At 38.7% G+C, this 12,161-nt stretch overlaps 1 protein-coding gene and 1 long non-coding RNA gene across 5 annotated transcripts in view; one reads left to right on the top strand and one right to left on the bottom strand.

The window, feature by feature from the left end:
- LOC103513730 (type-2 histone deacetylase 1) overlaps positions 1-9,745 on the top strand; it is a 35,197-nt gene extending 25,452 nt beyond the window's left edge. The window contains exons 5-10 of one of the 4 annotated variants that reach the window (XR_541613.3): positions 1,923-1,997; positions 3,681-3,811; positions 7,240-7,447; positions 7,760-7,988; positions 9,097-9,371; positions 9,583-9,745. Coding sequence is in view for 1 of the 4 variants with exons in the window: in XM_008478580.3 (XP_008476802.2) it covers positions 1,923-1,997; positions 3,681-3,811; positions 7,240-7,447; positions 7,760-7,988; positions 9,097-9,241; positions 9,384-9,429 (834 nt within the window). In the remaining 3 variants the exon portion in view is untranslated. The other 3 variants (XR_003392748.1, XM_008478580.3, XR_003392749.1) reach the window with 3 other exon arrangements.
- Positions 5,306-5,818, bottom strand: LOC113469288. The gene is made up of 2 exons (XR_003392751.1): positions 5,751-5,818; positions 5,306-5,671 (listed from the first exon to the last, which is right to left on the bottom strand). It is a non-coding gene; the product is annotated as an uncharacterized LOC113469288 (long non-coding RNA).
- Positions 9,746-12,161: the final 2,416 nt, after the last annotated feature.

Raw genomic sequence — 12,161 nt, 5'->3', positions numbered from 1 at the left:
GGGGTTTTAAATCGACAATTATTTTACATTGAGCAAACACAAAAAGCCCACCCGAGGCTTAGGTGTAGGGGCAAACAACCCTAAAGTATGGGTTAAGATTCTACGAATCTAGGTCCGACGCGACATACGTAATGACTGAATGATGTCTTGAAGATTCTACTACAATAAGTTTTGTTTGTACAAGGTAGTTTGTAGCATGCCCATCTGCTAAATTGGATTATTGGACTTTACGTGTCTGCGGGGTCTGTGTCGTAGCATGTCCATGTCCACCCCTCCTACTCTACGGGGATGGGCTAGACGCTAATAGTGACTATCAGTAAAAAGTACCTATCAACAAAAAGTGGCTAGGCAGACTTACCTTACTATTCTTGATGTGAGAGGGCTATTATCTTGCACTGATATCCAACTGTTTTTTGCTGAAGGGGAGGCTAAAGTAATTGACATCATTTTAATCAATGACTCTTATTATTTACATCATTACATCAATGGCCAACAGCTTTGGTATGAAGTTGAGAGTTAATTTGTTGGTTATTTTTTTCATCACAAGATGTTTTGTATGTATTTTTTCCTTGGACTTTAATCTGTTTGCCTTTTCGAATAATTAGGTATCTAGAGCAAATGGTAGGTAAGTAGAAAAAAGAAAATAAATAGATTAAAATGAACGAACAAAGTGAGTTGGGGGTTTTAAATCGACAATTATTTTACATTGAGCATATACAAAAAGCCCACCCGAGACTTAGGTGTAGGGGCAAACAACCCTAAAGTATGGGTTAAGCTTCTACGAATCTAGATCCGACGCGACCTACATAATGACTGAATGATGAATGATGTCTTGAAGATTCTACTACAATAAGTTTTGTTTGTACAAGGTAGTTTGTAGCAATGTAGCAAATAGTTTGTCGAAGGTAATACAGCTATTACCTAGATATGTTATGATATGTTTCATTATGTACCTACTCTACGTTTATGCGTAAATGTAGGTAAACGTACTCTCAAGTCGAATCATTCAGTTAAAATGTCATAGCAAACAAGCTAGTACCCCAGGATCTAAGGAAGTTTTGATAAAATCATCATGAATAAAATTGAACATAATGTCCCCAAAAAAGTTCTAGAATTAACATCGAGTCTGATAATACCAACCGGAAATGGTAAAAGTTCCAGACATAAAAAAAGGTAACTGAATAACTACCATTCATCTTGTAAACAAGGTAGGAACATACTTACTTCTAGCTATGTAGATATAAGTTATAGGAATATAGGCAGATTAAAAACCACTAAACTTGCAGACAATCACTGTATCACACATTTGCGACCCATAGCACCAACATATTTTGCTGTTTACGTAACCACTGAGAGCCTGAGAGGCATTCACCAAAAATTGTCTGCTAAACACAAGATCTTAGAGGACCTCCTAACCCAACTTGATTAAGAGTTCAAATTGAGGTTCAATGGCCGATTTCGTAACTCGTAACCGAATTTCGGCACACCAAATGTCAAGTTATTGAACCAAATCGTTCCACCCACAGGGGATTTGAACAAAATTTAATTAGAGTTCATTTATCACCATTAAAGTTTCGCCGTTGCGCCGGAGGCACTTCATACAATGTTGTAATATTAGTTTTAGTTTTAATAGTTGATGACTGGATGACTAGTATAAACCTATAAACAGATTGAACTGAAATGTTGCCACAGGCCACAATAGCAGTGTCCCTTACTTCGTGATTATGCCAAATTTAAGGCTTGAATGTTGGAAGTACCACAGGTTCAAATGTCAACAGATTTCATCCCCTCAAACAGTGTACCTACTTACAAAAGCAATCTTGTTGAGAAGAGCACAGAAAGTATCTATGTAGGTACATGGGTTAGCCTAACTCCGTATGAAGAAAAGCCCACCCTGAGTCTTGGGTTGAGATTCGGGTTAAACGGCACGACCCAGTATGTCGAAGGAAAAGGAGCACTTGTTCGAGATCGTCGCGCCTGGTCAGAAAACACATTATGTAAGTAGAAAAAGAAAATAAATAAATAAAAATGAACGAACAAAGTGAGTTGGGGGTTTTAAATCGACAATTATTTTACATTGAGCTTACACAAAAAGCCCATCCGAGGCTTAGGTGTAGGGGCAAACAACCCTAAAGTATGGGTTAAGCTTCTACGAATCTAGGTCCGACGCGACATACTTAATGACTGAATGATGTCTTGAAGATTCTACTACAATAAGTTTTGTTTGTACAAGGTAGTTTGTAGCGATGTAGCAAATAGTTTGTCGAAGGTAATACAGCTATTACCTAGATATGTTATGATATGTTTCATTATGTACCTACTCTACGTTTATGCGTAAATGTAGGTAAACGTAGGTACTCTCAAGTCGAATCATTCAGTTAAAATGTCATAGCTAACAAGTTAGTACCCAAGGATCTAAGGAAGTTTTGATAATGAAGATTCTACTACAATAAGTTTTGTTTGTACAAGGTAGTTTGTAGCAATGTAGCAAATAGTTTGTCGAAGGTAATACAGCTATTACCTAGATATGTTATGATATGTTTCATTATGTACCTACTCTACGTTTATGCGTAAATGTAGGTAAACGTACTCTCAAGTCGAATCATTCAGTTAAAATGTCATAGCTAACAAGCTAGTACCCAAGGAATCAAGGATCTAAGGAAGTTTTGATAAAATCATCATGAATAAAATTGAACATAATGTCCCCAAAAAAGTTCTAGAATTAACATCGAGTCTGATAATACCAACCGGAAATGGTAAAAGTTCCAGACATAAAAAAAGTTAAACTAAATAACTACCATACTCGTACATATTGTAAACAAGGTAGGAACATTCCTACTTACTTCTAGCTATGTAGATATAAGTTATAGGAATATAGGCAGATTAAAAACCACTAAACTTGCAGACAATCACTGTATCACACATTTGCGACCCATAGCACCAACATATTTTGCTGTTTACGTAACCACTGAGAGCCTGAGAGGCATTCACCAAAAATTGTCTGCTAAACACAAGATCTTAGAGGACCTCCTAACCCAACTTGATTAAGAGTTCAAATTGAGGTTCAATGGCCGATTTCGTAACTCGTAACCGAATTTCGGCACACCAAATGTCAAGTTATTGAACCAAATCGTTCCACCCACAGGGGATTTGAACAAAATTTAATTAGAGTTCATTTATCACCATTAAAGTTTCGCCGTTGCGCCGGAGGCACTTCATACAATGTTGTAATATTAGTTTTAGTTTTAATAGTTGATGACTGGATGACTAGTATAAACCTATAAACAGATTGAACTGAAATGTTGCCACAACTACCTAATAGCAGTGTCCCTTACTTCGTGATTATGCCAAATTTAAGGCTTGAATGTTGGAAGTCCCATAGGTTCAACTGTCAACAGATTTCATCCCCTCAAACAGTGTACCTACCTAACCTACCTACTTACAAAAGTAATCTTGTTGAGAACAGCACAGAAAGTATCTATGTAGGTACATGGGTTAGCCCAACTCCGTATAGAGAAAAGCCCACCCTGAGTCTTAGGTTGAGATTCGGGTTAAGCTACACAAATCTATGTACATACATAGATCCTACTTAGTAATGATATGTATATCTCACAAATTTGTGAAGAAACCGAACCACAAATAAGTCTCAGTTGTCGAACCTCCATTTCTGTCTTCCCCAGTTCGCGGCCAACTGCTCTGCCGATCTGGACCTTTGGATCTCAGCCATCAACCAGTGTGGCCAAAACAACAACAATACCAAGTCATCCGCTACGCCATCCACCAACAGCGCTCCCAGCGGAAACAATTTCAGGTAAGAATTGAAAAACAATCAAGGTGTGTCCACACATAGTCGACCAAGCGTCGATCGACGTCGACTGAACCGTCCACACTGTCTCGATAACATAGGTCTCGTCGATCAACGTCCGGTCGACTATGTTTGGACACACCTTTAGAACTATGTAAATTATTACTGTTGAGGTTTGGTAGAGGGGACTGTAACAAGGGAGGTTTTTGGCTTTATGGTTCTCTGGACAAAATTTGCACCACCACTTTCGTTTTCCTCGTAAAAAGACCTTTAATTTGATATATAGGTCGACCCGGTTTGGATAAATCCTTCTATGGGGACAGACACACAGAGTGACAGACGACACCGAAGCGAATACAACAGTCCGTCCACTATTACCTTTTATTATTACTATTACTATCGTAATAATATTATTACTATTGTAATTTAATAAAGGAAGGGCGGACTAAAAAGTTGGGGAAACGAGCTTCAGAAGAGGAGAAATTCCAAAAGGAAAATACACATACAAAATCAAATTGGAAAGTAGAAGATTATGTTGGGATATTGAAAAAAAAAGTTGGGATTCTAACTACTAAGTTATTAATTAACCCTTGTTTTCCTTGGTAAAAAAGCCCTTTAACTGTTCTGCAAATGAGGCATATGGGGTTAACTTCAAAAACAATTCTGGTTAGGACGCAGCGATGCAATAGCATGCTTAACACTTTGAGTGATCAACCAGAAAAGGTAGGTACCTAGTTTCGAAATATGTGGTCTCAGTCATATGTATATGTATAATTGTATATGACTAATGTTAATGTAACACTCAAAGTGTTAAAGAACAATAAAAAGTTAAATACAGAGTAGAATCTCGATTATTTCAACTCCAAAATCCAGTGTTTTTTTCTATCTTTCAAAGGATATCCTATCTTATCAGAGGAAAAGATCATAGAAAGTGGGCATTTCAACCTCGATCATTTCAACTACCCCCGGTCCCAATTAGTTGAAATAATCGAGGTTCTACTGTATACTAGAAACAGATAAATGGGAACTGTAAATAAAACTAAAAGTAGAAGATAGAGAGCAAAATAAGTTATGAAACATGAAAAAAAAGGGACAAAAAGAAGGTAGGTATATAAAAATATGAGATTTCTCCTGAGGTGAATTAAACTACACCAAATTCATTTGGTTTTCTATACATCGTCTTTTTTTCCAGTCTCATGGAAAGATTTTTTTATTATTATTATTATTATTTTTTATGGGTCTGGTAATTCAAGGGACCAAAAGAGCAACATGACTGTGTATAGGTAGGTAGGTGACCCGACCCAGCCTAATCCTGAGTGAGCCGAGAATCCACGCTTGGCTTTGCTAACTTCGGTTATTTCTTGAGAACTGGTACAGTAAAAAAAAAAAAAAAAAAAAAAAAAAAAAAAAAAAAAAAAAAAAAAAATGGTACCGTAAATTGGGGTATCATTGTCCCTTAAGGCCAATTTTGCCCAATTTTAAATTGGGAGGACAATATTACCCCGGTTTACTATGACTACGTTTCTACATTCTAGATTCTTATTGGACGAATTTCACTTCTAAATATGGACGGATATTGTGGGAGTGCATTCATTCTTCTACCCACAAAATACAAGCACTCCCACGCCACCTAGTTTTAACTCTTGAAACTAAAATTCATATTTTTCTTGAAATGATAGAAAAAGGGTTTCAGAAGAGGAGAAGTGGTGTACACAAACAAATCAATACTAGCTTTCGAATACACAGGTTTTACTTTATGTTTACCAACCCGGGATTGAGATGAAACGCGGATTTCCCTATTCTCAATACCGAGGTTAACCTCGCATTGAACTCAATCCTGAGACAATCCATGGTGGTAAACTCGACCTTAGAGATTTCAGTAAGTAGATCATCCAAAAAGATTAGTCCAATCCAAATCCATGGTGTCCATGGTGGTAAACTCGACCTTAGAGATTTCAGTAAGTAGATCATCCAAAAAGATTAGTCCAATCCAAAGATGCCAGACGAGATAGGGTGAATTCAGCCTGGGGTCACGTCACTTTAGAAATAAGGCCGACCACTTACTATCAGGTAGACCTGATAGGTACACCTGTCAGATTTATTTGATGAGCACACACACTATCAGGTAGACCTGATAGGTACGGCTGAAAAGGTCCGTCTGTCAGGTGTACCTGATATCTGATGAGTACACACAGGTGTCTGGCAGAGGACACAAAGGTTATTTACAATTAAAATTACTCAATTAAATGAAGTTCATTTAGACTGCCAGTCAGTGTAGGTCACAAAAGTGAGGAGAGAATTTGAGGAAACAATTTTTTTTCTTTGATTAAAATGATTAAATAATGAAGGTAGTCTTTACAGAAACAGTACAAGGGTTTAGGCCTGTCGCATATTCGAAGCTTAGTTGAAAATTTTATACCAAAAATAGACCAATTTTTACGAAAAAAAAAAGATCGACGTGAATTGAGGATGTTTTAAACTCCGGTACCAAATTTCATCAAAATCGGACCAGGTAATCGCGAGTTTTAACAGAACAAACAAACATAGGTACAAACCAAAACACCGTCGAGTTTAAACATAGATCTCACTATCGTTCACTCAAGGGGTGCATTAGTCCTACATACTCGACCGCACACAGGGGAATTTCGTCAGAAAATCGTTTATTTGTTGGGTCAATAAACACGTGAATTGATGATGTTTTAAACTCCGGTACCAAATTTCATCAAAATCGGACCAGGTAATCGCGAGTTTTAACAGAACAAACAAACAAACAAACATAGGTACAAACCAAAACACCGTCGAGTTAAACATAGACCTCACTCAAACAAACAAACATAGGTACAAACCAAAACACCGTCGAGTTAAAACATAGACCTCACTATCGTTCACTCAAGGGGTGCATTAGTCCTACATACTCGACCCCACACAGGGGAATTTCGTCAGAAAATCGTTTAATTGTTGGGTCAATAACACTATCTGTTTAGGACAAGTTCACCCCGGGCGGGAATTGAACCCGTGACCTAGCGCTCACAAGTAGAGGAGGAGAACTATCGATAGCACTATCGATAACTATCGATAGTTTTGACTATCGAACGCTATCGATAGTTCTCCTCCTCTACTCACAAGCTACCCTCCAAGCTAACTGCCACTTCTCAATTTTCTTGGGTTAAAAGACCTCCTGCCAGCCTAGTTATCTTGGTTGGTAGCTCGTCTGCCTTGTAAGCGCTAGGTCCCGGTTCGATTCCCGTCCGGGGCGGATTTTACCCTGAACGGATAATGCTCGCTCTCGGAAGGGCTGGCTTTCTCCTATCCTGTCTTCGTTCTCTCTTCGAAAAAAAAGACTTCATTTTATTTTCGACAATAACGCTCCTGACGGCAAACAGACAAACTATAATTCTCAATATTCACATTTATTCCATTTTACTTTCCCTTAGCGCTCCTAGTGGCGGTTTACGGCAGTCGCCCCCTGGTTCCAGGCCCGGCAGTGACACATCTCGCGAGCTCCCCTCCCTACCTGTTCAGACCGCCCCTGATTCCTGTGAACAATATTACGATGAGCCTGATGCACTGATTCGACCAGTCCTGCATAATTATGAACACATGGTGAATCAAGACTCCCTGTACAATGAAATCGATGAGAGTGTAAGTGTGGGGATTTTGAGAATTTCGAAATGCTCACTCAATTTTCTGGGTATGGGGAAATACGTGTAGATTAGAATTGCAAGCACGCGAACCTCTGATAAGATAAGAGACTTCGTAAATGATACCATCAATACCATGTTAAATGTGCCAGTTCTTATAGAGAAAATTTCGTCATATCGTTTGCTATTATTGACCCATCCAAATCAAATATAGGAGACCTTGTTCAGACAGCAGGGATAAAGGGACTTTTCAGTCCTATTCGGGCAGGATAAACAAGGTATATTCTATTCTATTTGCTTCCCCTTTTTTCAGGAATCCGTCAGCGAGAACTACTACAACATCGCTTCCCACCCGGTCCCAAATCCTCACACCAAGACTGACAGCACATCACTTCCTCACAGAACTCTCGATTTGGACGCGGACAAATGGCGAGAAGAGTGTATGCTCACCTACGACCAACCGACGAATAATAAGTGTATTCTTGAAGAAGAGGGGACCGAAGAGGAGAAGAACTGTGAGGAAACGAGCGAACTATTTCAGAGTAAGTTATGTGAGTTTTGTGCTGAGAAATTATTTAGGAGGGAGTACCTCGGTGGAGTGGTTAGCGCGGTGGACTTCGGATCTGGAGGTTGGTGGTTTGAGTCCAAGTCAAGCCATGGAATTTAGCGTAGAATAGAATAGAATATACCTTGTTTATCCTATCAGAATGAGACTGAAAAGTCCCTTTACTCCCGCAGTCTAAACAAGGTCTTATATATTTCATAGGTATAGTTTAAACACATGTAAATAAAAAACCTTGTTTAAACCTATTTATTTAAACCTATGTAAGTTTGTACCTTTGTAACCTATGTAAACCTATGTAAATAAAAAAACCTATTTATTACTTTTTATAAGGCTTTATTTTTTATTTATACAGTGGTAAAATTCTCACTGTGCTCTTCCACCCAACCAATGGCGATGCTCGCTGTCGGACTATTTTTTCCTTTGTTTCAGGGCGAGGATTATTTTAATCTCTTTGCAGTAAGCTGAAGAGACGAAAAAATTCACAAATTGGAGAAAAATAAAAATGCTGGGACTTTGAGCAATAAGCTTTCACAAACTCATGTTTATTAATAAAACGTACTGCATTAAGCAGGGAACGACGTTTTTGACAAGCATCTATACTTAACACATTTTTTTTTTTTTTTTTAGAAGGGAGTAAAGAGGAGAGAATTTGAGGAAACAAGTTTTTTTCTTCGATTAAAATGATTAAATGAAGGTAGTCTTTACAGAAACAGTACAAGGGTTTAGGCCTGTCGCATATTCGAAGCTTAGTTGAAAATTTTATACCAAAAATAGACCAATTTTTACGAAAAAAAAAGATCGACGTGAATTGATGATGTTTTAAACTCCGGTACCAAATTTCATCAAAATCGGACCAGGTAATCGCGAGTTTTAACAGAACAAACAAACATACATAGGTACAAACCAAAACACCGTCGAGTTTAAACATAGATCTCACTATCGTTCACTCAAGGGGTGCCTTAGTCCTACATACTCGACCCCACACAGGGGAATTTCGTCAGAAAATCGTTTAATTGTTGGGTCAATAAATAAGCACTTTCAATCGTTCAGTCAGTAAACAAGCACTTTTCTCTCGTCCTCCTCAGACAACAGCCAGTCAAATCGTATCCAACACATCATTCAAAGAATGGAAGCGTCCATGAACACCAAAGACAATGCACAAACGACACCAACGCTCAGACGAAACAAGCGGCCGGAATCCCAACTAATCGTGTCCCTATCCAATCAGACATATGAACCCATCCAACGGAAGGGAGTCAATAGGAATTCTCGGTGAAAATTCTGCTCTGACTGCCGAGATAGGGTGAATTCAGCCTGGGGTCACGTCACTTTAGAAATAAGGCCGACCACTTACTATCAGGTAGACTCAGACATATGAACCCATCCAACGGAAGGGAGTCAATAGGAATTCTCGGTGAAAATTCTGCTCTGACTGCCGAGATAGGGTGAATTCAACCTGGGTTCACGTCACTTTCGAAATAAGGCCGACCACTTACTATCAGGTAGAGCTGATAGGTACACCTGATCAGGTCCGCCTGTCAGATTTACCTGATGAGCACACACACTATCAGGTAGACCTGATAGGTACGGCTGAAAAGGTCCATCTGTCAGGTGTACCTGATATCTGATGAGCACACACAGGTGTCTGGCAGAGGACACAAAGGTTATTTACAATTAAAATTACTCAATTAAATAAAGTTTACTTAGACTGCCAGTCAGTGTAGGTCACGAAAAGTCCTTTGTGCAACTTGGCTAACTTTTCACTAGAAAAGCACACATTTTTGTGTACTAAATCAACTTGACAAATAACATCATGATCAATTATATCAATAATCTCATCATTGTCAAGACTTGTCTCTTCCAATGATAATGGAGCTCTGGACAGCATATCTGCCAAGTATAAATATTTGCCAGGAACATATTTTACTTCCAAATCATACGCCTGAATTTTTAACATCATTCGCTGAATACGAGCAGGTACCTGGGCTAAAGGTTTCTTAAACAAACTTTCCAGAGCCTTGTGGTCGGTTTCCACAATAACCTTTGTATTGAAAATATACTTGTGGAATTTCAAACAACCAACGAAAATAGCCATCATCTCTTTTTCAACTTGAGCATAATCACACATTAACATCTCTTCTGTTCTGCTGACGACCACGTCTACATCTGTTCGCGTAGTGTCCAGGTTCACCACACCTGTAACAGGAGAAAACTCTATTCTTTCCATGAGGAGTATTTCTAGGCTTCTCAACATTGGACCTCTGAACGTAATACACAGGCTCTTCTTTAACGCCTTTCACCGAAGTCGTCGCACTGTCCAATGTTTTCATACGCTCAGACGTAATCTCGGCAGTTTTACATAATCTAACAGCTTTGTCCAGATCTAAATTGTCCTCCCTTAATAATCTCTCCTTCACTGGAACGTTCCTCATCCCAACAATCAATATATCTTTCACCAAATCTTCTCTTAACTTCTCAAACTCGCAATCATAAGACATTTTGTTCAGCACAGCCACATAATTCTCAACGGACTCACCCTCCTGTTGATCTCTTGTAAAGAACTTATGTCTAACATAAGTTAGATTCTTTTTCGGAACAAAATGATCAGTGAACTGGTAAATGACTTCTTCTAACTGCAAAGACTTATTGTCTAGCTTATCATTTAAGCCAAAAGAATTGAAAATATGCAGACACTCCTCTCCTATCAGATGAAGGAACATAGCTACCTGCTTTCCCGGCGCGGCGTTATCATGGCCGTTTGCTCGGAAAAATATTGTAAACGGTGGCAACCATAGCTTCCAAGCATCCGCCGCATCTCCATCCCCATTGACAAGCAGAGGAGGTAAAGCTTTCACTCCTGACACCATGTTGAGTTGGAGTTCTAATGTAGTAAGAAAAGATCACTTTGAAAATAGAACATTGGAACGAATTTATTTTGTGTAGACTCACCAGAGTGAAAACCAAGACTGAGGATTGAATCAATTCCCTCTAGCCAATATTGGATATTGGAAAACCGAAATACACTGGTTCGAAACCACCATCATACACAACAAAAGGGGGGGGGGGCAAGTTGTTTTTAATTAACTTCGCATTTGGACGCGGCGTCCGCTAAAAAAAAAAAAAAATTGTTAATTACTGGGATTTCAACGCAAGGCTAGATCGATGGCCCAGCGCGGTATTTCGACCGCAAGGCTAGATCGCGCCCGCTTGCTGAAGGCTAATGTTTGAAGTCAGCTTGTTTAATAATGTTTTTATCATAAAATATTTAGTGTTACCTTTTGGAGTGTGGTCCGCTGGTGTGAGAAGTCTCGCTGAACCGTCGCGCCCTGAGTTTTTCTCGTCGGCACAGCGCGCTGGTCCGTCGAACCAAGAGTAACTTCGATGAACGTTCTTACGGTAACTTGTCATCTGTCGCCAGCTTGTCGAACCATAGGCGCGCTGGGAATCTCCCGTATTGATCCTAAGCCTTGCGGTGGAATTCATGCTATCGACAATCTTTAGTTATCTAAGAAATTAGATAATGAAAGACAAGGAACCATCAGCTTAGTGGTTAAGCGATGGTCTTTTATTTCACGCTGGCGTCCGCTTAAAATGAAAAATAAGTGATGTCATATCGCCTTCGAGCTATGACCATTACTTTCATAACGTTAGCAGGTTTAAAAGTTTTTAGCCCTTTACCCAACCTTTATAGGCAAAAACCCTAGTGGGACTACAGTTTTTTCACTAAATATACTGGTACCAGACATGCATACAATACATGCACTACATACATCACATGCATACACACATGATGTCCCAAATCTTGTCTCTACACGCTTTCTTACGAAACTTTTCGGTTAAACTTTCGTTTTACATTTTACGCAGATTTTTGGTTAAACTTTAACGTTTTACGTTTTCGAAAAATTTTTGGGTTAACACTTTTACATTTTACGATTTTAATGTAAAACTTTTACCAAAAAATTTACGAAAAATTTTACCTAAAAGTTTTGGTTATTCGGGAACATTGGGAACATGTTTTTAATACAATAAATGATTTTAATTCACTCTTTTTTATGTCTTTTTAATTCGTCGTTTCCCCGGTCCTCAGTTACCCTTTGACCCGGGTTATTCTGGTTAATGTATTGGAAATCACGATTTAAGAAGATGACTG

This window comes from Diaphorina citri, unplaced genomic scaffold (genome assembly GCF_000475195.1).
Source record: "Diaphorina citri unplaced genomic scaffold, Diaci psyllid genome assembly version 1.1 scaffold1016, whole genome shotgun sequence".
Taxonomy (NCBI): Eukaryota; Metazoa; Arthropoda; class Insecta; order Hemiptera; family Psyllidae; genus Diaphorina; species Diaphorina citri.
The sequence above is the reverse complement of the archived record's forward strand: the minus strand, read 5'-3'. Positions and strand labels throughout refer to the sequence as shown.